This window comes from Leuresthes tenuis, unplaced genomic scaffold (genome assembly GCF_036924035.1).
Source record: "Leuresthes tenuis unplaced genomic scaffold, fLeuTen1.0.hap1 SCAF_16, whole genome shotgun sequence".
Lineage (NCBI taxonomy): Eukaryota > Metazoa > Chordata > Actinopteri > Atheriniformes > Atherinopsidae > Leuresthes > Leuresthes tenuis.
This window is the reverse complement of record NW_027325370.1, coordinates 5,895,131-5,918,725: the sequence shown is the minus strand read 5'-3', so window position 1 is coordinate 5,918,725 and position 23,595 is coordinate 5,895,131. Positions and strand designations below refer to the sequence as shown.

The 23,595-nt window shown below is 37.9% G+C and overlaps 1 protein-coding gene across 1 annotated transcript in view; it reads left to right on the top strand.

The window, feature by feature from the left end:
• The window catches only part of cacna2d3a (calcium channel, voltage-dependent, alpha 2/delta subunit 3a), a 117,711-nt gene that overhangs the window by 60,751 nt on the left and 33,365 nt on the right, over window positions 1–23,595 (top strand). Inside the window, exons 9-15 of the mRNA XM_072367437.1 lie at window positions 4,181–4,270; window positions 4,795–4,908; window positions 11,260–11,338; window positions 15,152–15,285; window positions 21,328–21,399; window positions 21,749–21,829; window positions 22,454–22,528. Of these exons, the coding sequence (XP_072223538.1) occupies window positions 4,181–4,270; window positions 4,795–4,908; window positions 11,260–11,338; window positions 15,152–15,285; window positions 21,328–21,399; window positions 21,749–21,829; window positions 22,454–22,528 (645 nt within the window). The remainder of the gene's footprint in view (window positions 1–4,180; window positions 4,271–4,794; window positions 4,909–11,259; window positions 11,339–15,151; window positions 15,286–21,327; window positions 21,400–21,748; window positions 21,830–22,453; window positions 22,529–23,595) is intronic.

Sequence of the window (23,595 nt, the reverse complement as noted above, 5' to 3'; positions counted from 1 at the left end):
CTTGTTCCTGTTTTCTTCTAATATCATCAACCTGAAGTCACTGATGAGTTACTGATACTGGTAATAAGTTTAGATGGAAAAAATAATCTAAAATCTTGATTTTGAGTTTGGAGCGAAATCTTTAGATTTATTATTTCATTGTATTGGAGCCACGTCAAAAAAATAAAAAAACAAAGGACACTTTTTCCTGAATCTCAAATAAGAAACAAAAAAAATAATCAAGAATTGAAATAAGCATCTAAGATAAAACATATAAGATTGAATACATAGTATGCACATTTAGGTAAACCACTGCCTTACATGCTAGGGAGATCCAATGTGTAGGACAGCCATGCTAAATCAGAGGAGTGCAAAATAAGTTTGTCTGCATACTGTATCCACTTACTGGAGTGTTAATTCAAGATCTACTCACGAAGATAACACAATAAAAAATCCTTTGGATTACTGTGACATGATCTCCTTCATTGTGTCTTAACATTCACATTCCTGCCCTGGCCCAGGCCAGGTTTTTATTGTCACTTGTTGACTAACAAATGTATGGACGATTTTTCTTGCCTGAAGTCCCGAAGAATTCTCTGTGTGTGTTCTGTTGGTGTTAAGTCAGTTTCTTTACTTCTTAGTGATTGCAGACTTATGCATATGGATAAGTATTCTGTGTTTAATTCCAGATAGTAGGTTAATGTAGTTTAAGTCAGACAGCAAAGAGAAGAAGACAGGCTGCAACAGCAGATAAGGCTGATGTCTTTTACTTCAACTCTGCGCAGGAAGTGGCTGTCACGTGGGAGGCTCAGACTTCCTTATTTTACCGCCATACTTTAAATTGGTCAGACACAAGTTATTAGTCACTGACGCAAGTTATCAAGTTTTATCTGACACGTATTTAACTGACTACATTACCATTAGTTGTTAATGGTAGTCTAATATGATTTGTCAACAGACTTCTGAAGAGGTAAATCTCATGCTATCTCAAAATTACTCACAGTTGAATTATTATTAAAGGATGAAAGAAAAAGACTTTAAACCGTAACTGTATTTAATGTTTGTGGGCATAAACTAGGGATGGGTGATTAATTATTTTGGTGTCCCATAATTAATAAAGCAAATTTATCAGGATTAAATTAATTTTATGCTACAGTCTGTTTCATTACAGTGCTCCATTTTTATTTTGGTGATTCAATGCACCCCTCTCTAGCCTTGAGCGTTTGGCCTAAAAGCTCAATACCCACCAGATTGTGACATGTTAGGTAAAATATGACATATTGTAAGCAGCTCTAATGATATGGAATGCTTTACGCTTGCCATTTTTTTACACAGATGCAGAACAAGTGTAGTGAACATGTGGATTGATGAAAGTAGATTTGGATATGAGTTTTTTTGTAAGTTATATGTATATATTTATGTATTGATATACTCAGATTGCAAAGATACAAAGATATATCTGATGCCAGATCTTGCCAGAGTTTGGTTATGACACACAAACAAGTACATTTGTCTTTGATTTGCCAGTCTCAAAATGCCATCTTTGTGTTCATATTTATGTTTACAATGTTTACTTTGATCATAATGGGGTAAAGAAATTTGTAATATGTGCTCATATTCACTTCTCACACTTTTGGCTAATGAAGTCAAGAGCTGAACCATCTGCTAAGTCGGCCGCCCAGCAGTGGAAAACATGACACAGATACAGGAAATGGTTCATAAGAATGAACCATCTCTGGTTTAGTTTAACCAAGATGAGAAAAAGAGACTTTTCTCACAAAAAATAGAGTAATAAATGCTGTAGCAAGATATTAAATGCATGGACAATGGAGGGATATCAATCGACCCTAACCCAGATTAAAAAGTGTGCTCTTCTGTGTGTTTCTTCTCTGTCGCACAGGATAATGATATATTATCATAGAGCACAAACTCTTTTAAAGGATGCAGGAGCATGAATGTGAATTTGGCTATAATGTTACCTGCCTAACCAATTCCAACATACACACAACCGGTTATATATATGAGACAGAATATAGCAAAGCATTTACAGAAAAGTATTGTATTTAGAAAAAATAAAGAAATTCAAAATTTGGGATGATAAAAAATAGAGACATGTTCGCCATTAGGTCGCATCGCCTTCCTTTCAGATATACTTTTTTTGAGGACACTTTTTTATGGAGTGTGCAAGTGGAATCTGTGTCCATTCTTCTACATATACGATTTCAGCTGCTCAGCAGTCTGTGTTTTTTCTCTGATTCCCCTAATTTGTCATATGTTTTGTACAAAGAGACAGACCTAGATCTTGGGCAGGCAAGTCAAGTTCATACACTTTGTGTCTATGAAGCCACACTGCTGTAAGATAGAAGTACAAAGGAGGTCTAGGATTGTCCTGTAAAACTTACATTTAGAAATATTGTTTTGCAATCTATTGATAATTCTCTGACTAAGACACAAAGTGGTGAGCCACGAGCCATCCTTGTTTGTAACGACTTTGCAAAGTCTTTGGTGGATGCTCATTTTATACCCAATCCTGACACCCTTACATTTTACCGATTAATCTGCTGATTGAAGGATCTTCAAGGAAGATGTTATTTTTTTTATAGATTCCGTAAACTTTTAACAATTATAAATTGAAAAAATTTTTCTTGGACTTTAGTCTACTAACATGTTAAATTGTTATTTTTAAATTATATTTGATTAGTGATTTGATTATTCTTCTATTACTCTGCACCTAACTCGCCCTTTTTGAGGAAAATTCCTCTGTTTATGCATAACTTGCCATAGAACTAAAACCACAGACTTCAGAAAGATCTAGTTTAAGATATTTTCATTGTTCATTATTATAACAAACTTTGTTGGACAGACTGCTGTGATCACTTTCAAGAATAAAAGGTGTCCAATGCACATTTCAGAGCCTTGCTGCGTAGCACAAAAGGTTAGCACATTCAGCATTGTCGTCACACTAAAACTCATAAACGCATACACACATTTTCAATCTGCCCCTTAAGTATGCTGCTGCGCCATGTCCTGCTGTGTTTGGAAAAATCACTTCAATCTTTATTCTCAATCACTCACAGGCACTCACATAGGCAATAGGTAAAGTTTGCTGTGCTCCAGGGTAGAATCTTTTGTTGAAACCGATTAACCTTTTATCCACATTCTTTGAAAGGTTGTGTCTTTTTGTCATATGGGGTGTTGTAAGGGATGCTTGGGGTTGTTTTTGTGTGCATGTATGCCCATACCTCTTGTGTGTGCGTGCATTTGTGTTCGTTCCCTAGTGAGCACGCTCTAATATGGCCTTATGCTGCTCAGGGTCCCCCACTGTGTGTTGAGAGACTTTCCTCCTCCCATTAGTGAAGACTCAAAGACTGGCACGATGACTGTTGTAGAAAAGAAAAGAAGGGGAGAAACGGCAGGAAAACAAAAAAGGCTTGGAGGATGAAGGTGTGGGTTATGTGTAGGTCTGGGGTGTTTCTATAGTATAAAACCTGAGAGTTGCTCTGACAGGCACTGTAGAGGAGAATTTTTTTCTTTTCCATAGTCTGATAGAGCTAACATCAGTAAAAAACATTAGAAATTGTAACATCCAGCTGTAAATAGCTATGAATAGATTAGACTCCATAATGGACCGTGTGGTTATGTGTGTATGTGTGTTTGTCTGTGTGTGTCTTCCTCAAGGCTTTCACAAATAATGAGATATGCACATGAAACTCTTTCGGCTGCTGACAGCATTAAACTCGTCATGAGTTGCCAAATAGGCAATGCACCCTTTGTGGCATAATCACATGTATGAACTGACACATGCACATTCTTATAAACACACATACCCACACTCTACTGGCAATTTGTCACGAAAAAGGATGGGAAGGGAAAGCTGATCATTATACAGTATTTCAGTCTATGTGACATTTGTCTCCAACATAATGTGGTACTTAGGCCTGCCCCAAAAACTGGCTCAGGACTGTAAAGAGCCCTTTAGACAATTGGTGCAATCTTTCTTCTCAGATAAGCAATGTGGAATACTATTAGCTCTATATAAACACATAAACCCAATAGGTTTATTGTATTTTGTATTGTATTTCTTCTCTATTTTTTTCATCTTCAAAGCCCTGTAATCTGTCACTTTCAGTGTTTTGCACTTTTGTCCTGTCTTTTTGTCACCATGACCATAATCCCTTCTCCCCAAACTTTAATTTCCCAGCATTTCCGAGAGCACCTTGACAAGCTGTTTGCTCAAGGCATTGGTATGTTGGACATAGCTCTCACTGAGGCATTCAATCTTCTCAGTGATGTAAGTAACACACTGCTGCTCGATCAGCATCATTCACACACACACACACACGCATGCACATTAGTTTATGCACAATGATAATCAGAACTGTAATTAATAGATCAGTCCACAGAATCATGCAAAAACCAAGTAAACAAAGCGCTCGATGACTCAGGCTGCTGGTCTGATATTGTCTCATTATATCAGGCAAATTAATCAATTAGACTTGTACTCAAACACACAGAGACACACATTTATTATCCTGACATGTATCTATCAAAGTCTGCTGTGACTACAGTAATTTCATGCTACATGACTCTTCTTTGTAATTTACATTGTTAGGCGTTTATTGCATTCATGTTATTATTGCTTCCTTGGTACAAGACTATGTCATGTAAGATAGAGACTTGAGTAGGAACTAGCTAATATGTTAAAACTGAATAAAAACATTTTTTTTGTTTCCATTGTCATTTGCATTGCTTTTTTAAAAAAATGTTTTTTTAAATGTGGCAAATCGTTCTATTTCTTTGTCTCTTTCTTTCCAGTTCAACCAGACTGGGAGGGGTAGTGAGTGCAGCCAGGCCATTATGTTGGTGACAGATGGGGCAGTGGATACATACGATGCCATCTTTGCCAAGTATAACTGGCCGGATAGAAAGGTAGTGTATCGAACACACACATCTTGTAATTTTGCAAACAATGGATGCTCCTGGATAGATCTCAGTTTCAACTTAATGGTTGTTCTCAACTTCAGAGGCTGTAACCATATATCACAATGCAGGCTGAACACTGGAGAGTGTCGGATCACATCTTAAACTGACTTCTGAGAATGTGTGTTAATTGAAGTGCTGTAAAAAGTACATCTATTAGAATTTTTTTTTTCTCAAATAGATTATTCCACAAAAAAGGCTGAAAATTACAATGTTTTTTTGGACTAAGGCACTGATAGTTAACTGTATGAAGACAGAATCCTTGGAAAAAAGCGTTCATCTAAAAATGACAAACAGATTTTTTTTTATTCATGACAGAGAAATATTATTAGACTGAATTGTTGGATAAATGTTTTGACAAGCAAAGGGTAAAGACTGTGCCCAGTGTGGGGTCTTTCAGAGTGCTGCAAAACAGAGTCAAGTATGGCCCTGTAGCTAATGACAGACCTGTCTCGCTGCTATCATGCAATGCAATTGTGGTGCTACTCAAACAGGCCATGAAATGAAACTGGAGAATAGAGCTAGAGGGGGAAAAGGGGTTATTGCAAGGTAACATTGTTGTAATATACGTGCACCCTCATATTTCAGCATTTTCTAACTCAAATAGTATCACAATGCATCATAAGTGAAAGCCTGTGATGTCACTTTCAACTCCCCAGGTAAACAGAAAGAAACAGTGTATCCACATAGTTATTCTGCATAGTTATCCTTCATTCATCATTGTGGAGAAGTGACTAATTTGAACTGGACTCTGATGTTTTCCTCAACCTAACCAAGTAGTTTTGATGCCTTAACCAGACCAAACTGAAACTGAAAGCAAACACCAAATAAAAAGAAAGTGAAAATTCATAAAGACATGTATCTTAACAGTTTACATGTATTACCCTATAATAAAACAATTGACACCAGAATTCCATATATTTTTGGAAATCATTCACAGGGAAAATATACATGTCACAATATTAATGTGAATATTTTAATACTATCCTCTGAACTTTGTTAAACAACTAACGATAACATCATTGAGTAGTTTTGTATGACTCAATCAATTAAGTGACCTTTCAGGCTGCAAGGGGAAAAACTGACAGCCATGTTAGTGTGTCCTTGTTCACTCAAGGACATTCTCTGAGTTGTTAAAAGGCTACTCTGGCATTGTCTTTACTGTGTGCCCAAGGTCGCCTGTCTTGTGGGAAGGTGGACCTTTGACCCACTCGTGTTTTTTTTTATTCAATGCATCTCTGTGCTTTGCTCAATTCTGCTTTCCCTCAAGTTCTGCAATTCTCTCTGTTCGTACTGAAAAAAAAATCAAATAAAATCCCACAATGTGATGCTGCTACCACCATGCTCTGTTACTGCAATGGTGCCTAGTTTCCTCAGGACTCTTTTAATTGATGAAAACTGCTTCTCTGACAGATAATCTTGTTTCTCCATCTCCACACAGAATCTCTGGACCTCAGTTAAAGTAAACACCAGGTTCCTATTCACAACAAAGGCTCTTTTTTCCCTTACTGTCCTGTTTGATTGGTTGGGCTGTTCTAGGAGGAGTCCTGATTGTTTCCATTTAAAAATTCTGAAGGCTACATTGCTATTTAGAAAAAAAATGAATGGGTTAAGATACTTTATATGCTGCTAGAATATGCTGCTAGTAAAAGAGACTTCAAGGAGGAACATACACTTTAAACCTCTATTGCTTCAGATTTAAACAACAAATGTGCACATAATGGGAACATATGTGCCTGTCTATTAATACCAGCGCTAATTAATTTCTATTAATTGAATTCTTGTACATTGTTTTTGTTTTGTGTGGTATTGGTCTATATTAAAACTGCTCACAGCCCCCATCACTCCTCTAACCATTTCCTGCCTCGAGGCTTAACAGCAGTGAACGGAGAGGGGACAAGGCTGCTAGATAGTCCATTTAGAAGAAGCCCTGCTGATAATAGAAGTCTTCAGTCTCTGTCACTCTCTCCAGCCTGACTTGCTTAGCCTTTCTCTTCCTCCACTGCTGCTTTTTAATGGCTTCTTTCAAGCCAGACTTTACCGCTTTCTTTACATCATCACACTGAGGATAAAGGCAGGCTTTAAAAAACTTAAGACAAATAAAATACCAAATATTTCCACATAAATTATTTATTGTTTCATAAATTAGTTTTTATTCATAACAGCATCTGCTAAAATAAAAAGTCTAAAATACTGGGAAACTAAAAAAAGCATCTTTTTGATGATATTTCTGGTTTCTCTTAGTGTGATGTTGTTACTTGTTTACTTGTAGCCTCGTTTCCCCCCCAAAAATGTATGCTGTGTAAAATGCATTTACAAATGGGTTTGTGATGTTTTGCTAATGATTAGATCCTCATATATGATTAGAAATAGTACAAAGATATATCAAATCTACTTAGAATTTACTCAAAATCAAAGAAATCAAAGGAGCAACTAAGTGAAGCTGGGGGTTTCACATTTTTTTCATATACTGGTTACTCCTGTGAAGTGACGACACACATATTAATTTAGTTTTTCATTTTGAAATAATCAGAAATTATATCAACAGACATAACCCAAATAAAGAAATGAATACAAACACATCTGCAGTGTAACCTTGTCAATGAGGCTACTGTGGTGAAAAAAAAAAGCTTTATCATTACTTTTGATGCTAATTTTTGATTCATTCATGATCACGTGTTATTAAGGGCCCGCTGTCCAGTCCAGCTGTCTTTGTAAAAATGCAAATAAAACACTATTGAGCTGCTGCAGACCTATGTTAAGGTACAATGAGATGCAGCAATTGGTCTCCTCAGTTCTCCAGTACACAATGATAAACTTGCCCTATTTCCTGACCTCCTTGAAAATGTGTTGCTGGCATCAAATTCAAAATGATCATACATAGACACTACTTTGAATTTGCATGTAATCCTCACAGAATAATCCCAAAACGTATGATATATAGGGTAGAACTCAAAGCTAATAGATTATTTTAATAGATTATTCAAGTCACAAGAAGTCTGTGTTATACCGATATGAGTTGAAGTAAAACAAATTTAGGTGTATAAGACAATACTCTGAGCAATTTCTTTAGAAATACAGTATTGTAAATTTTAAATGATAGTTGTGTTTTATGTCATGTTTTCACCATTTCCACCCCATTATATGGTAAGAACAGATTGGCAATATCATTTGTTTTTAAGTGACCCATTTCTAGAATATGAAAAGCAACTTGGAACAGTGAGAATGGTCTCCCTTAAACTGACCTTTACTTGTCTTCAGTGGGAAAATAATCCATCCATCACTTGAGAGTCCAGCCTCTTGAGTTGTGAAATCCTCAGTCAGTTGTCAGATTGTTTGTGTTTGACACATGGATTTCCCTCAGGGAAAAAAAAACACGGGTTGTGGACTGTGTTCACAAGCTGGATACGGTGTCTGAAGCTGGTGCAAAATAATACCAATTAAAGCTGATCACAGGGTGAATGTACTGGAAATTTCCTCTGGCATTTTTTGCCTATGTCCACTGGCTTTCAGTCTGCACACAAATGCAAAAACAACAGTTAGTTTATAGTTCCGAGTCCGATGTGCACATTTAATGCATCAAAGGCCACTGATTGAAAATGTCTGCAGACATGTGCTCTGATTGTAAGACTTGTGCCCTTCGTCTATCCCGAGCTGGCTGGAATCCGACAGAGGAAAGAGGAAACTTGACCACCCTGCAATCTGCCTGTGCAAGCATGTCTATTTTCTTTGTATACATACAATACCTTATCTGCTGCAACCATTTGGTAGTGGTAATGTTGTAATTGTTCCTTTTCATTGCCAATGTTGTTTCCGATGTCACATAAGCAAAGAGCTGACCAAAACCGTGCACCACAGACCATAGAGACGACCCCTGGGCTCAGTCCTGCAAATGGGAGAAACTGTGCCCTTCACTGTTGATACCAGACCGATAAGGTGTCAACATGACTGTGGCCCACAATCTTATTGTAAGAGTTTCTTTGTGACCACTGCCAGTCTGTGTGACAGCTAGTAGTGCAACCTGGGAATATTTAGGCCCAGAAAACCTGTCCTCCAAGAAGGCTTTTGTCTCATTTAAGGTAATATTCATAAACATTTTACCCAAACCGCATTTGTCTGAGAGCAGACCTTTGGACCAGCAAATTCATACAGACATAATGTAGACCTGCTCTCCAGTAAAACACTAGATTGATATTTCAATAATTAGGAATGCAATAACAAATATCTAAAAGCTTGGGAGCTTCGTGTGCCACTATGTCAGTAATTAGAAATTAAAAGGCTCACAACTGGAAGAAAAAAAAAATGTTGCTTTACAAGATTGTTAATATGCATAAGAACATTTTGTGATGTTTGTTCTGCTCATTAAGTGTATTAGATACATAACAGATAAGCTAAAATCTTTACCGTATCAGAGGTTTTTACATAAATTTCCATTGTCGTTCCACATTAGGAATGATACACCAGGGCTCGACAAAACATTTCATGGCTTCCTTTTAATACAAAGCTTAGCATTTGGATGATTTTATTTAATGATAGCAACTAGAAGAATATTGTAGTTTAGATTGACATCTTTTTATTAAATAAATGTTAAATTATCTATAAAGCACACATTACAATCACCAGTCACAGCAGATAGTGCTCATATTATAAACAAATACATTTTAGGGATGGTTATTTTTGCTACCATCTAAGATGCAATTTTTAGATTCAGGCCGAAACCCTAAAGCTAAGCTAAATTTAGACTGAGCTGGGTTTTTTAAACCATGTGTCAGCTCTTGGATTTAGCTACATATCACATTTGTTCACAGACGTGAGAACATTTAGCTTAGCTAGGTTGTACACATGTAACCTCACAGTGGTGCAGTTATTAAGATTTTTATTGAAGGTTTATATCGCAGCACGGAGTAAATTATTGAGTTGAGTACTAAGTGAGTAAAGCAGGCGCGTGGACTGCAGTGTATTTTATATTATATATATATATATATGCAAATGTTTGAAAGGATGGTAGGGTCTGAAACATCAACCTCGAGACGTCACGTTGATTAGTTTGCTATAAGAATATTTTTGTTTTGTGCACAAATACATACAGAAATGGTTACTGTGTCTTTGTAAATGTCCATTCATGTGTTATCTTATTGTTGCCTGTATAGAATGTGTGCGTTCAAGTATGTTAAAGATTGCATGCTATAGCTAGAGGCCCTATGATATCAATTTGTGCTGTAATTATGTCAACTGTAAATGTTTTCTATGTTTAATAGTCTTTTTGTTGTAGTATGGTTTCCAATGAAGGAAACATAAGTGCAAGCAGATGATCAGCCTCTCTTTTATATAGACGTGCATTAAGCTGTTATGATCATATCATAGCATTCACTTTTATCTGTAGCTTAAGCAGTGTCTTTCAGATAGAAGAGTTTTGGATGAATAGAAGATGATTATGGTATAAATGATAAGGGCTGCTTAAAAATGACAATTTGAGAGCTTTACTTCTTTTCGGTAAAACACATTACTGTTGACAACATGCTGTACATGGATAATTTGAACCTTGAATTAGATGTCTGTGGTTTAAATATTTGTCAGTTAAATGTAATATCTTAAAAAAAGTTTTTTTTTTTACGAACAGTTAGAGAAATAAAGATAATTTTATACAGAGATATTCAATAAAAAAGGTACTTTTACTTTTACACTGAAGCCATTTGTGCATTTTTTACACTCTTCTGTTGAGACAGTCATCCAAAACTAGACACATACATACATGTATTAATATGCATGTATGTATGCATTTATATAAACAAACAAACACAAATTGACACATGCTGTCAAGGTGAAGGTAGACTGTGAAAAATGCAGGCATGGGAGCTGAAGCAGCTGTACCCCCAGAGGCTTACATCTGCACCAATCTGGCAACAATGTTCTTCACAGACATTCGGGCAGACAGGGGAATGCAAACTTACACCTGCCAACTACACCTGCTGCAAGAGCCAAATTAGAACTGCTGGGGAAAATTGGGTTTACCAACATTGAGTTTAGAGGTTGCTCTGAACTGAGCCCATAAAGCTCCCTTTTTGAATTGCACATTCTTTATTTTTAGACCAGCATTTGTTTATCCTTATATAGTTTCTTGATTTGTCTAAATGTATTTGAATCAATAGAACTTTGATAAAATCTAAAGAACCCACAAATGACCTGCTAATCAGTGGCCTGAGCCTTTAACCCAGTCTTATCTTTTACATGGTTGTGTGCTGACCTCCATCAAACTGTGATTAAAATGAATGACGGACGTTATCTCACTTCTCTCCGTAGGTTCGGATATTCCCATACCTGATTGGTCGAGAGTCAGCCTTTGCAGATAATCTGAAATGGATGGCATGTGCGAACAAAGGTGGGATCTTAGAGCAAAATATTAGAAAAGTAGGATTTGTTGGGCACATGCGTCTGTATGTGTGCATGCATAGATGAATTTGTATTAGCACATGTGTGTGACAGCAGGCAACAGTTTTTGGTGCTTTGTGTATGATCACGATCTCAGTGTATAGAGCACTTTCCCTCAAGTTCTATATTTAGCTTGGAGGTGGGTGACACAGACAGTCTGGCTCCATTTCCTCAGGCAACAAAGTGTGTATGTGTTTTCAGCTATGCGTGTGTCTGTTTGTGTGTGTGTACACAAGAGACAAGGGTATCCAGAGAGTTGCATAGAAGTGATATCAGACAGCCCATCTAGTCAGTTTGAGGGAGTTAGTTGAGATGATGAGGCCAGTGCGTTTGATTGTGTGTGCTTATGTGATGTTGTACAAGTGTGTGTGTGTGTGTGTGTGTGTGTGTGTGTGCGTGTATGTCAGTTGATGATACAGGCCTGTGGCAGTAACATCCTGTCTGTAGAGGCTGTGAAGAACAATCTTCTCTTTTCTCCCTACGTGTAACACCTATGTTCTAAACCGAAGCGGAGATGTTGGTTGTAATTCTTCACTCTTGCTTTAAAAGGTTTTGCAGGAGAATACAAGTGTCTCAGTTTGCCTATCATTTCATCAGCAATCCAGTCAGACTGTCCTCACAGCCTTTGAATGGAAGAAATAACATTGTTAGGATTCTGAAAAATGACTGTGTCACAGGGCATTCGGTGATTTGGTTCAATATTCAAATGTCATCTTGGGACACCTACTGTTACATGTTGGAAATGTAATCGTGAATCTTTTGTCTACTAACAGATTATATAAATGAAAAATTGCTATATTGATCAGTTAAACAGACTGGTAGCCACTTAACAAGAAAAGGTTATAGGTTTTTTGTCCATTTTAGCAGGGATGTCTTTTAGCACGTGCTGAATTTCATTGTTTGTGATAATGTCAAGCTTTTTGACAGTTCATCGTACTATGTCAATTATACTTGTGAATAATTTGTTCTGTTGTGCACCTGTGACTATCTTGAATGAGAGTTAATTTAATCTTGATTGAATCTTGATTCATGCAATTCTACCACTTCACATTATGTGGACTCAGCGTCGGGGGCTGCTTATTGCACTGTTGCTTGTGATTGGTCAAGCAGATGTGTAATTCGATAACAAGTACAACCACATAGCAGTTACCACCATTTTGCTTCTGTTTGTACTTCATGAGTGACATTTTCCAGGCGATGGCAATGGGGAATACATGAGCAAAAGACCAGTTTATAGCAGGATCATAAAAGCCGCAACACCCACTGACATGTTTTCATCAAGACCCATGAATACTTTGGGAGTAGTGTCCTAATAATCTGCAAAAGCACACAAGAATGCCCTTGTGGTCCTGAAATATATGTCTAGACTGCTGCTGTCTTATTACAATGTACTAAAAGCCTGAATTCAAGTCTTGTTTTGCTCTTATTTTTGCTTTGAAATTGATTGTTTTTAAAGTTTCATATTAACTCGATGCTATCCCAACAGCATTTGACTTTGTTTTTCAACTGTTCCAATGCACCCCACGTATGAAGTATACTTCTCAATCTTGGCCATTTCTCACTGACGGAGTTAAGATTGATGGGCACTTACAAGCTACATTTGAGCAGAAACAGTGCAGTACACTGATTTGGGGATAGATAAGGTTTTCCATGTAGTTTTGTTGCTCTTCCTAATATCATAAAGCTTTTTTCACCTCCACCTTGTCCATTATTTTCTCATGTCAGGACACCTTGTTCTATACATTTTGCTTGTATATAAGACCCAAACCCAGGTCCTTTTACAATGTAGTGATGCCCTCATGCTTACTAAACCATGTTATGGCTGACCTGTACATACAACAAGTGCTCCATGTCACCGAGGGTAGAGTACATTCATTTTCCTTTACCCAGCTCATCTCAGTGGCCCATGTGGCTCAGCCCGGATGCCCTCAGCCTTCTAGAGGGAGCAGTCAGCCATAGCTCACTACTGTGATAAATGATGCAGTTAGACTGAGACGGCTTGCTTCATGTGTGATGTGAGTCTGTATGCGTGTGCTGTCATTGTTCTGTCTGGTGGAATAATAGCCAGATCCGCATGTCTCTGGGGATGAAAAGCAGGAATTTATCAAAGTTCACTTCCAGGTCAAGTTTAGAGTCAGGTGTTGTCTTGTTGCTATAGTGACTGGAATAATCAAGGTTTCAGGATTTCAGGCCTTTTTAATTAGCTTTTTTTGTTTTTTACTGTGTCCACAGATCTGAAATTAGATGATCATTGTCGGAGCTTGTTATTTGGGGTATAATATGGCATCTTTCATAGATCTTTGTATTGTGTCTACACTCTACTTCTATCTCCCTTGTGCAGTAAAGATTTTGCCGGGAACAATGACCCTAAAATCTATTTCCTCTAGCTATGATTTTCTACTTGACTGCTTCAGAGTGATGGAGTCCGTTTGCTGTTTTTACGGTTGAATAGAAATGTGGTGGTTTCTCTCTTTCACTCTTTCTCACTATGTCACTTCTTTTCCTCCATCTTTGTCTTGCTGTTGTCCCGATTCCCACCTCCTCTCCCCGTTCGTTCCCCCTGCTGAGATAACAGTATTCCTTCCTCCACATGCACATTAGCATCATAATGATGGCATTACCATCATGGGAAATGGCATCATTTTAGTTTGAGATAGTTTATACATTACATTTACATGCCACTTAATGATTCACAGACCCCTGCTGGTGTGCTATCACTTGAACAATATTCCAAGGATTGCTATTGCTCATATACGTTTCCAGCTTTCAGGAAAAATAGGAACAATGGCTACTAAAAGATTTACTAGACTTATGTAGACTAGCTGATATTGAATGTGATGTGAAAATCTGAAGCAGTTTTTTTAGACACAGAGTACAGCCTTACTCTGATCAGTTTTGGATCCACAGCAGACTTTGGAGTCTGAATCACAGGTTTTATTTAAAATTAAAAGGAAAAACTGACATAGCCATGAGTTCTGAAAAGTGAAGTCAGTACAGATGTGCCATGTTCCTGCAGCTGTATCACATTATGTTCCAGTGTTGTCATTTCATCAGACTCGCTGCAGCAACTTTTGCAGAGTTTTCACAACTAAAAATATCCACTTGATCCATTTCTGATGGAAGCCTTGTCAGGCTGCAAAAACTAGCTGTGCTGTGCATAAGGTTAGATGTGAGCATCATAGAGAATCCTTTTCATTTTCAAATTAAATGTCTCTCCATACTACCAATCACATCGCTTTATCAATACTACTCATCAGATCAACAGTTTACACATTTTTGACTGTAGACGACAAGTTTCAGGTGCAGAAAGGTGTTATGACACCAGTGATGCTTTTTATAAAAGTCAAATAAAAAGGGTAAGGTGTGGATATCAACTGCTGGAGGAGAAGGTAAGTGATGTTGAAAGATAAATGGGATTTTTTTTGCCAACTGTGCAAAATAGAAAAACACTCTGGTTGTAAGCTCTTTTTATAAAATGCACACAAGTACACACATTTGTACATCGTGCACAAGGCTCCTTTTTTATCAATGAAGGGGAGATGATTAATATTCCAATTAATGTGAATTATAGGTGTACCTTGCTAAGCAAGATAGCTAGCTAATTCTGGGGTTAGCTAATAGCTTTGCACTCCCTCTTGTTCACCTCTGACTCTGGAAAAACCAAGATGGTGACAAGTAACTGCCAAATTCAAGCTCTCTAAGCAGCAGCTCAACACAATCCTTAAATATTGATCTTTTCTATGACACTTTTTTTGCTTTACAGGATATTTCACTCAGATTTCCACACTGGCGGACGTGCAGGAGAATGTGATGGAGTATCTTCATGTGCTGAGTCGTCCGAAAGTGATTGACCAGGAACATGACACAGTGTGGACTGAGGCATACATTGATAGTACTGTGAGTTGATCATGCAACTGTACCAAACACCAATTTGCATAGTTCTTGTTAATTCTACATGCCCACTAAGTTATTTACCTAATTGGGCTGGAATATTCTGTTATGAATTGAGAAAACACCAAAACTAAATCCACAGTGTTTAGGCTTGTGTTAACAAAAGTGCATTTGCATTTTTGAGATGGCTGAACTATGTATTGCAGCTGAAAAAAAAGTGGGGATAAACACAAACAGAAGGCTGACAATGTGTTTTGTGTGAAAGTGTACACGTGTGTGGGTAGCAGATGGAATCATTAAGTCAATGAGTCTCTTGCGTGTATTTGGGAGTCCTGCAGTGTGAGTGGTAGAACATTGACCCTATCCCGAAATGAATATGGAGCGCAATTATTTTTCATTACCTTCTATTGCAAACCCCTGTTCATGCTTTGTCGTTTTGTGACTGACATCATCTCTGCAACAGCCCAAATGATAAAAACCTATCCACTGCCTGCCCCAATCTACAAACATCATACTGGACAATTGCTGCATGATTGTTCTACATTTTGCTTAAGCAATTGTATTAAAGTGAGAATAGCACCTCTTTGTTCTCTAGAGTTTAAGATAACTTCCTTATGATGACCACAAGCCTACACGAAAATGTACCTTTTCTCTTTGAAATCCTCTTCATGTGCCCTGTGTTTTTACCATTTTCCATCCGTCTGTGCATATTTCCTTGTCTTACTCTCCATCATCTCAATTGGTTTATCTTAATTAGTTCTTACATATAAGAACTTATACATTAGATTTCCCGCATAAGAATGTTATAAAAAAAAGCATCATCTCATCCTTACCAGATCTCATTATTGAGTATATATAACCTCAGATGAACAACAACACATGTCATTATTTATTTAACAGTAAAGTAGCACATGCCATAATTCATTAATCATGTACTGTATGATGTTATCAGTCTGTAACTTTGCTGTGGAGGAAATCTGGCCTACTCATCTAGATTTGCTATAATTTATTCATATACAACTCTTGTACGGTCTAAAGTTTAAATCAGGCTTAAGTCTGGACTGTCTGGGCCATTGCAACACCTTGATTCTGTCCTTATTCTGTTGTAAATTGTCTGGTGTGCTTGGGATCTTAGTCCTGTCGCATGACCCAGTTCTGGCCAAGCTTTAGCTTTTGGACAGATGGGCTCACGTTTGACTCTAGAATACTATGGTGTACAGATGATTGCATGGACAACTAACATGGACACTTGAGGTGTCTATGCTGGTATGCTGCATTTAATTTCCATCAGACATGGCACAGTGCTTTATGATCAGTCATCTCTATATTGTTCCAGAAGTCTTGCAGGTTGTTCAGGTGTAACTTTGCCACCTAAGTTGTGTAGCCATGCACTTTTTAGAGAAAAGAGAATTTCTCCTGGCAATGCTTTCAAACAAACCACACTTGTTCAGTCTTTTTTTTATATGTAATATGAGGAACTGTTATATTCAAGTAGAGTCTGAGCTGTAGCTCTTGGGTTTTTTTGTAGTTTCTCCGACTTTGGGGTAAAGTCTGTTGCTGGGACATTCACTCTTAAGAAGATTGACAACTGTCTTGAATATTTTCCACTTATGAATAATCTTTCTCTGTGTAGATAGACACCAGATTGTTTGGAAATGCCCTAATCACATTTTCTAGAGTGATAGGCAGCGACACTTACTTCTCTGTAGATCATTGTCCTTCCTCCTACGCATCGTGCAAACATACTCCTGAATGCTCCAGACCAGAAAAATGCTGAAATATTTGTTTTTCAACACACGGTGACACCAGCTGATGCTCAGTTATTTAGGTGCATCTGGTAAGCAGTGCCTGGATGCTACTTACATTCATAATTTCTGCGGGAGAAGTAGGGGTGTGCTTAGTTTTCACACAATGCTTCTGCATTTTTGCTTGGTTTGCATAAAATAAATAATGACACAGTGTTATTTGCCATATACTCTTGTTCATTTGAGGTTTTTGCCTAATTCTATGACCTGATACACACCAGATACTTAAAACCTCAGAATTAAATAAAAAGGGTGTTTGGTTGAAGAGTTAGATTTTTAATCACAGTTAATTGGGAATTAATCTCAAATCTTTGTTTTTTAAGTTTATACATATTTCACAAACCTCAGTTCAAAATTTACGCAAATAAAAGTTTGAATTTAGTATTTTCTATATAAACGTACTATTTCCTGCTGAGAAGATTGCAGTAAATTGATTTGAATTGAATTAATTTCCTTCAATGTGTCTTCTGGCCTCAAAACTTTCCTTTCTTGACACAATCACTGCTTTTAAGTTGAAGTCTAAGTCAGCGTCAGTGGAATTAAGCACCCACTGTCACTCCATTCAGTGGAAATTGCACTGAAAGGCTTTCAGACGCTTATCCCTAAATGTATTGACCCTCTCTCTCTTCCCCCTCCTGTCCTCTTTAATCTGTTCTCTTTAGCTCCCCCAAGCACAAAAGGTAAACATTTTTGGTTTGAGGCCATTGCTGTGTTGTGCATTGTTCAGGCCTGCTGTGTGTTCATGTGCAGTCCATGTGCATGTGTGTTTTGGTTTTTCATGTCCGTAAAACGAAGGCATTATTTGGGTGAGCTAACTATCAGAATAGCCCATGGCATCATCTTTTTGTGACACTTCTATGTTGTTCGTCAACTTCCTGACTCAAGCCTCGCTTCGTGGTTGTCGTCGGCTCAGTGGATCTCTCTCTTCTGCATGTCTGATTAAGCATACACGCACGTCTAAGCACACATTTATCACATGCTATGCAATGTTGTCCGTGCTTCGCAAGTGTTTCCAGGCTGGCAGTGTGGTCAGACATGTAAGTGTGAGGTTCCATTTTGCTATGGTTTGAGAACAAGATTGCTACTGTTATTTGTTTTGGTGGATTTTTCCAAAATAAGCTGTTTTGTCATCTTCTGGGTGAAAATCCAATAGTTCGTAATGACTGGCGGGATGATCTGCTCCGATGCCTTTCATCATTTCAAGTATTTTATTTCTCAATGATTTATGAATCATATGTGGGTTGAGATTAGCAGCTCTAATATCATAACAATGATACTGGCAGAACAAAAGAGTGCTGTGCCTCAACACCAGCAGGAGCTGTGTGCAGAGCAGTCGCATTAGACAGCTGGCAGGCCCTATGTCTGACATAGCACTGTTAGTGTGATAGCTCGTGCCGATTGACATCAAAATGGCAGTAATATAAAAAAATATCCACAGCTGCTTGGTCATAGAGTCAGATAAGAGGTAAACAAAACTCTTGAAATTGGTCTGAGTCTGTGATGAGCATTTGGGATTTATGTTTTGGGGCCAACATGTAACATTTTTCCCGATGGAGTATTGTACTCTTTCCCCCACTCTTCATATCCCTCTCATTACAACCTAATAATCTGCCTTTTCTATCTTATCTTATCTCATCTGTTTTTTCTTTTAATTTTCACTCTCCTTGACCCTACCCAGGTCTTTTCCTGGACTCTCTTCTCCTCTGTTTTCCTCCTGCTCCCTCCTATCCTTTGTCTCACCAGCCTCATCCATCATTCTCTGGCTCATTTGGCTTTGTTTCCCACTATGTCGGATGATCTGACAGTGAAGCTCTCGGATGATGCGAGTGAAGCTGGGGCAAGAGAAATGTGTTAAAGGAGGGGATTTTGCAGCAAATGTAGCAAGCATGTAACACAATTGAAGAAAAAGAGGTATCAGGGAACATTTGGGAAGATGTAAGGAAAGCTGTGGAGGAAAAGAGGGTTTTTGTTCAGAAGTTCAAAGAACATGATTTATACTTGATTAAGCATGAAAACCAACAAATGTGAAAGCTTGGAGCTGTTGATTACCTCGTGATGATGCATTGAAATACTGAGCTGCTAAAAGCATCATGATGGATGATTATCAACTCCACCGTTTCAAAGCAGAAGTGTTAATATTGATTGAGGTAATTGAGAGCGTTCATAGATATTCCCAAAACACCTGTGCAGTAAAAATGCTTACTGGGTCCATGCCAGTTCTGTTACCTATGGGGTCTGTTTTTAGTTCTCCCTCAAGAGCCTGCTTTGGCTCCAGTGCTTACACAGACCAGCATCATTAAACCTTGTCTCCAAGGCAACAAGGGTCACCTCATCTACCAGCACACAATTTGCCACAGCAACCTGGATTATGAGGTGTTCTATGAAAAACCAAACACAGGCCAGGAGTGTATATCTAAGCCCGCTGACGGGTATAAGTGCCTGGGTACTTATTTTGCTGGGATGTCAAGTGTATTAAAGCTTAGTGGTATTCTTTTTCATTTTCTGACCCACAGCAGGGGAAATTACTTACACAGCTCATTTACTCTGTCTAGTCTGACTGACTACAGATAAATCCACAGAGGCAATGATGATGAAGATTGCCCCAAATATTTGATGCATTCTGACCTTGCTTTAGAGGTTGTTGGTTAGTTATGACAAGTCATATTTTAGATATAGCACTTCCTTAGTGACTCAGGGACAAAGCAATTTTGGAGGATGCTCAGTGGAGGTTCAAGGAAGTTCCTGTCCTCTCCAGAGTTAGGATAATGAAGCACAGATTTTAAGTTCTTTTCTCCATGGGCAAGGTTAGTTAGGATTCTCTACAACTGGAATGGTGGCTTTGAACCCAAGATATGCATTTGCTTATGGACTTTCTCCATGCAGCTTTTATTATCCACATGATTATACAGTACATCTGTTCTCAAAGCTACTGGGATAAACATGTTTTAATGCAAACCACTGGAAAGAATAAAGTAACATTTGTGATGGATGTTCTTGTGTAGGGAGTGTTTGTTGAAGGGATTGCTCAACAGTCTGATGATATATGATCCAATAGGCTTGAGCTTGGAAATAGATTTAGTATTTTTAGATGATGCTCTGCTCGTCGCTTCTGCCCTTTGATCGATCACATTCTACAGCAGCAAGGCCGTCCATTGTTAGAGCAGCTGTACTTAGATGTGCTTTGTTCTCTCTTTGATATCCAGTACTGCAGTCCATATTGCTATTACCAGCTGTCTGAACTCAGGTCACCAATCCCCTTTTCCCACTACTGTCTGAGGAAGACAGAATGGATACGAACACTGTCCTGTCATTGCTGTTATTAATGATAGTAAAGGCGGTGTACGATGGAGCAAACAGGGTGAACAGAAGGGGTGTAATGTCCAGTTAAGAGAAGTGTTTAAATGGACAATTTCTTAGAAAGAAAATGCCATCCTGGGACCTGGGTTCAATCCAACAGAATCAAACAAATAAAAAAGTGTTTAGATCTTTACTACTGCAGAAACAGTCTGTGTTTTGTGCTGTTTACTACCTCATCTAGCCTAGAACCATTGTTGATTTTATTCTGGAGTTCACTTTGTATCTAATGTGACAATTACTTATAGTGACATGAATATAAACTGTATGAGTGATTGACAGTGTGGACTTCTAAGTTGACATGGTTTGATCATTTTTCTTAAGCACAAAGTCTCCCTCCCGTCTCTTTATTACAGCGTCAGGCTTTCATCTTTAATGGATATATTGTCGTCAGATACAGACATCCACTGGAAAGATAAATATCATAATTATTCCAGCACTCTTTGGAGGGGTAAGATACCCATATCCAAACTGGAAGTACTGCCTTTGGATAGGCTTATTTTGCAAGAGATCAAAGGCAGCCTCTGATTAAACACACTTTGAGGCAAATAATAAACATGAATAAAACATGTTAGGGAAGTTTTGCAGGTCCCTCAAGAAGATAATATGACTGGGTCTGCTGCAGAAACACCATCAGCTACGCTGCTTCAGGAGGCGATTTCATGCAGCTAGAAAAAAAATCACTTACAAGATGTGACTAAGCAACACAATTCATATAATATGCAAGATACCAATCAATATGTTCTGTGGTTGAATTTTGTTTGTTACTATCATAATTATGTTTCATCATTAGGTTCCCTCTCCTCCCCCATGTCTCATCTCTTTTTCTTTTTCTTTTTTTTACCTGCTGACATGCTACTTGTCACTGATCATCTCTTATGGCACTCAGATGGATGACGGTCAAGGTCCAGTTCTGATGACCACAGTTGCAATGCCAGTGTTCAGTACCAAGAATGAGACTGTAAGTTCACATTAGTTCACATCCTCTCTTCAATGCTTCACTATACTTCTCTCCAGTAAACCTCCTGTTTCTTTAAAGAACTCTATTTTTAACTCTTAATGACTTGGACATTGAGTGAACAGACACAAACTGAGAAAAAAGTTTGAATATGGTTATATTTGATGGACACTAATTTCAGTTTGATTGGAGTTGTTATCTTAAATTGTAAATTAAGATAAAGTGGAGCATTTCTAATCGAGCGTATATCAATAACTGAAGTAGTTATAAAGCGTGCCTCAGTGAGAGATTGCGCTATATAAGTAACCTTTCAGACAAAACTGAATAACGTTTTTTATATTTATGCTTCCAGAGAAACCGTGGAATCCTTCTAGGGGTCGTTGGGACAGATGTGCCTGTCTCAGAGCTTCTCAAAACTATTCCAAAATATAAGGTAACATATCTAAAATCCCTTCCTGCAAATAAAAAAAAGATATGACTAGCCATTTGCGATAACCCTCCACACATTTATACTTTGTATAATCAAATTCAGATCTTTTCAGCCACAGCATATGATTGGACTTTCTTAGCGCTTTGTTAATCTAGCTGCTAAACTAGCAAGTGAATAAGTTAAGCCTTTAATTTTTCTTACTCAAGTTTGCACCTTTACCAGTTACTCAACAGGGCAGTGTCAGTATGTTAAAGCCATGCATAGATAGATCTCAGCTTTATTGGAAGTTTTCGCACTTTTTCACAGCCCTTTCCTCAAGGCCAAAATTGACAGGATATTTAGACACTACGAATAAACTAATGCATTCTGAGTGTGTTACATGTCACATCCCCTGTGCTGATTTCTTTTGTAGATCTAAAGCTTGGTTGAGTGCCTGCTTTGACCTTTTAAAGCTGTTATTTCTCCAAACATGAATGAATGTATCCTCTTGTTCTGAGTTTCATCACAAAAACAACTAATCTGAATGTAAAAAAAATGACAAAGAGCTTGATTAGGTAATATTTCCAATTAGGTACGGACTTGTTATGCATCAATTTGCTCTGTCTGTGTTTCTGCTCATCACACTAGTTGGGCATTCATGGCTACGCCTTTGCAATCACCAACAATGGTTACATCCTCACTCATCCAGATCTACGGCCACTTGTGAGTATTACCTCCAGCGTCATTGAGATGCTGAGCCAAAATCTGTCCTTATGAGCATAAAAAACCTTTTCAGGATGCAGAGATTGAATTTAAAATCTTTCAAGATATTTATTACTGTTCTTGTCTGTGAGAAATTAAAAATGAGTTTGACATAGAAAAATTGGTGTTCAATTATGTAGGTGCTCTCTGCCGTGTCGTGAGTGTCTTGGTTGAGTGGCGGTATGTAGATGAGGAGAGTGTGTTCCAGCCTTACTCTGCTCTGTAAATAGCCAGAGATACAGCTCCTGAATGGCTGTGATTAACTCTATTGTACTCACCCACTCCACTAACAGAGTAAGAGTGAGGGCAGAGAGCATAGAAACAGATGGAGGCTGAGGTGGGCAAGGAACCGGTAAAATGTGGGAAAAGGTGAAGGGTGACAAAGCATAGAGCAACACTGGATAATAGCAGAAAGATACTGAGGGATGTGAGAGAAACAGACGGGATAAGAAAACAGACAGACAGATGGTTTAATAGAAGTCTAATTAAAGACATTAATGAATAGTGTTTAACAACTGATGACGGGTGGGAAGTTGTCTTCACTGACAGATGAATACAGAAGTAGACATACACTTGGCCCGCACACACAAATACATTAACTGCAGTTAATAGGCACAGCACTCTGCCGTGCATCACCTTTTTATCATGCTCACATCAAACTGTTTTGGTGGGCTGACTGAGCAGCCAGCCAATCAGAGGGTTGAATGAGCTGAGCTCTGAAGTCTTGACCTATGTATATATATTGTCAATCCTTTTGAAAAAAGAAAAAAAAACATGTAGACAGAGAAGTCTTGAATGGTGAAATGACCATCATGCTCAGTATGGGAGATTGGACCGAAAAGAAGTTTCGGTGCAATCTGTTGGTTTCCTTAGCTAGGAAATTGTTTTTGAATTGGCTGTATGTGTATAAATTGGACTAATTTTTATTTGAGTTAACTGGATTTGATTGGATTATGATTACAATGAATTGAACTCCAGTTGGCTTGGACTGTATTATTGAAGTGCCTTGAGATGACATTTGTTGTAAT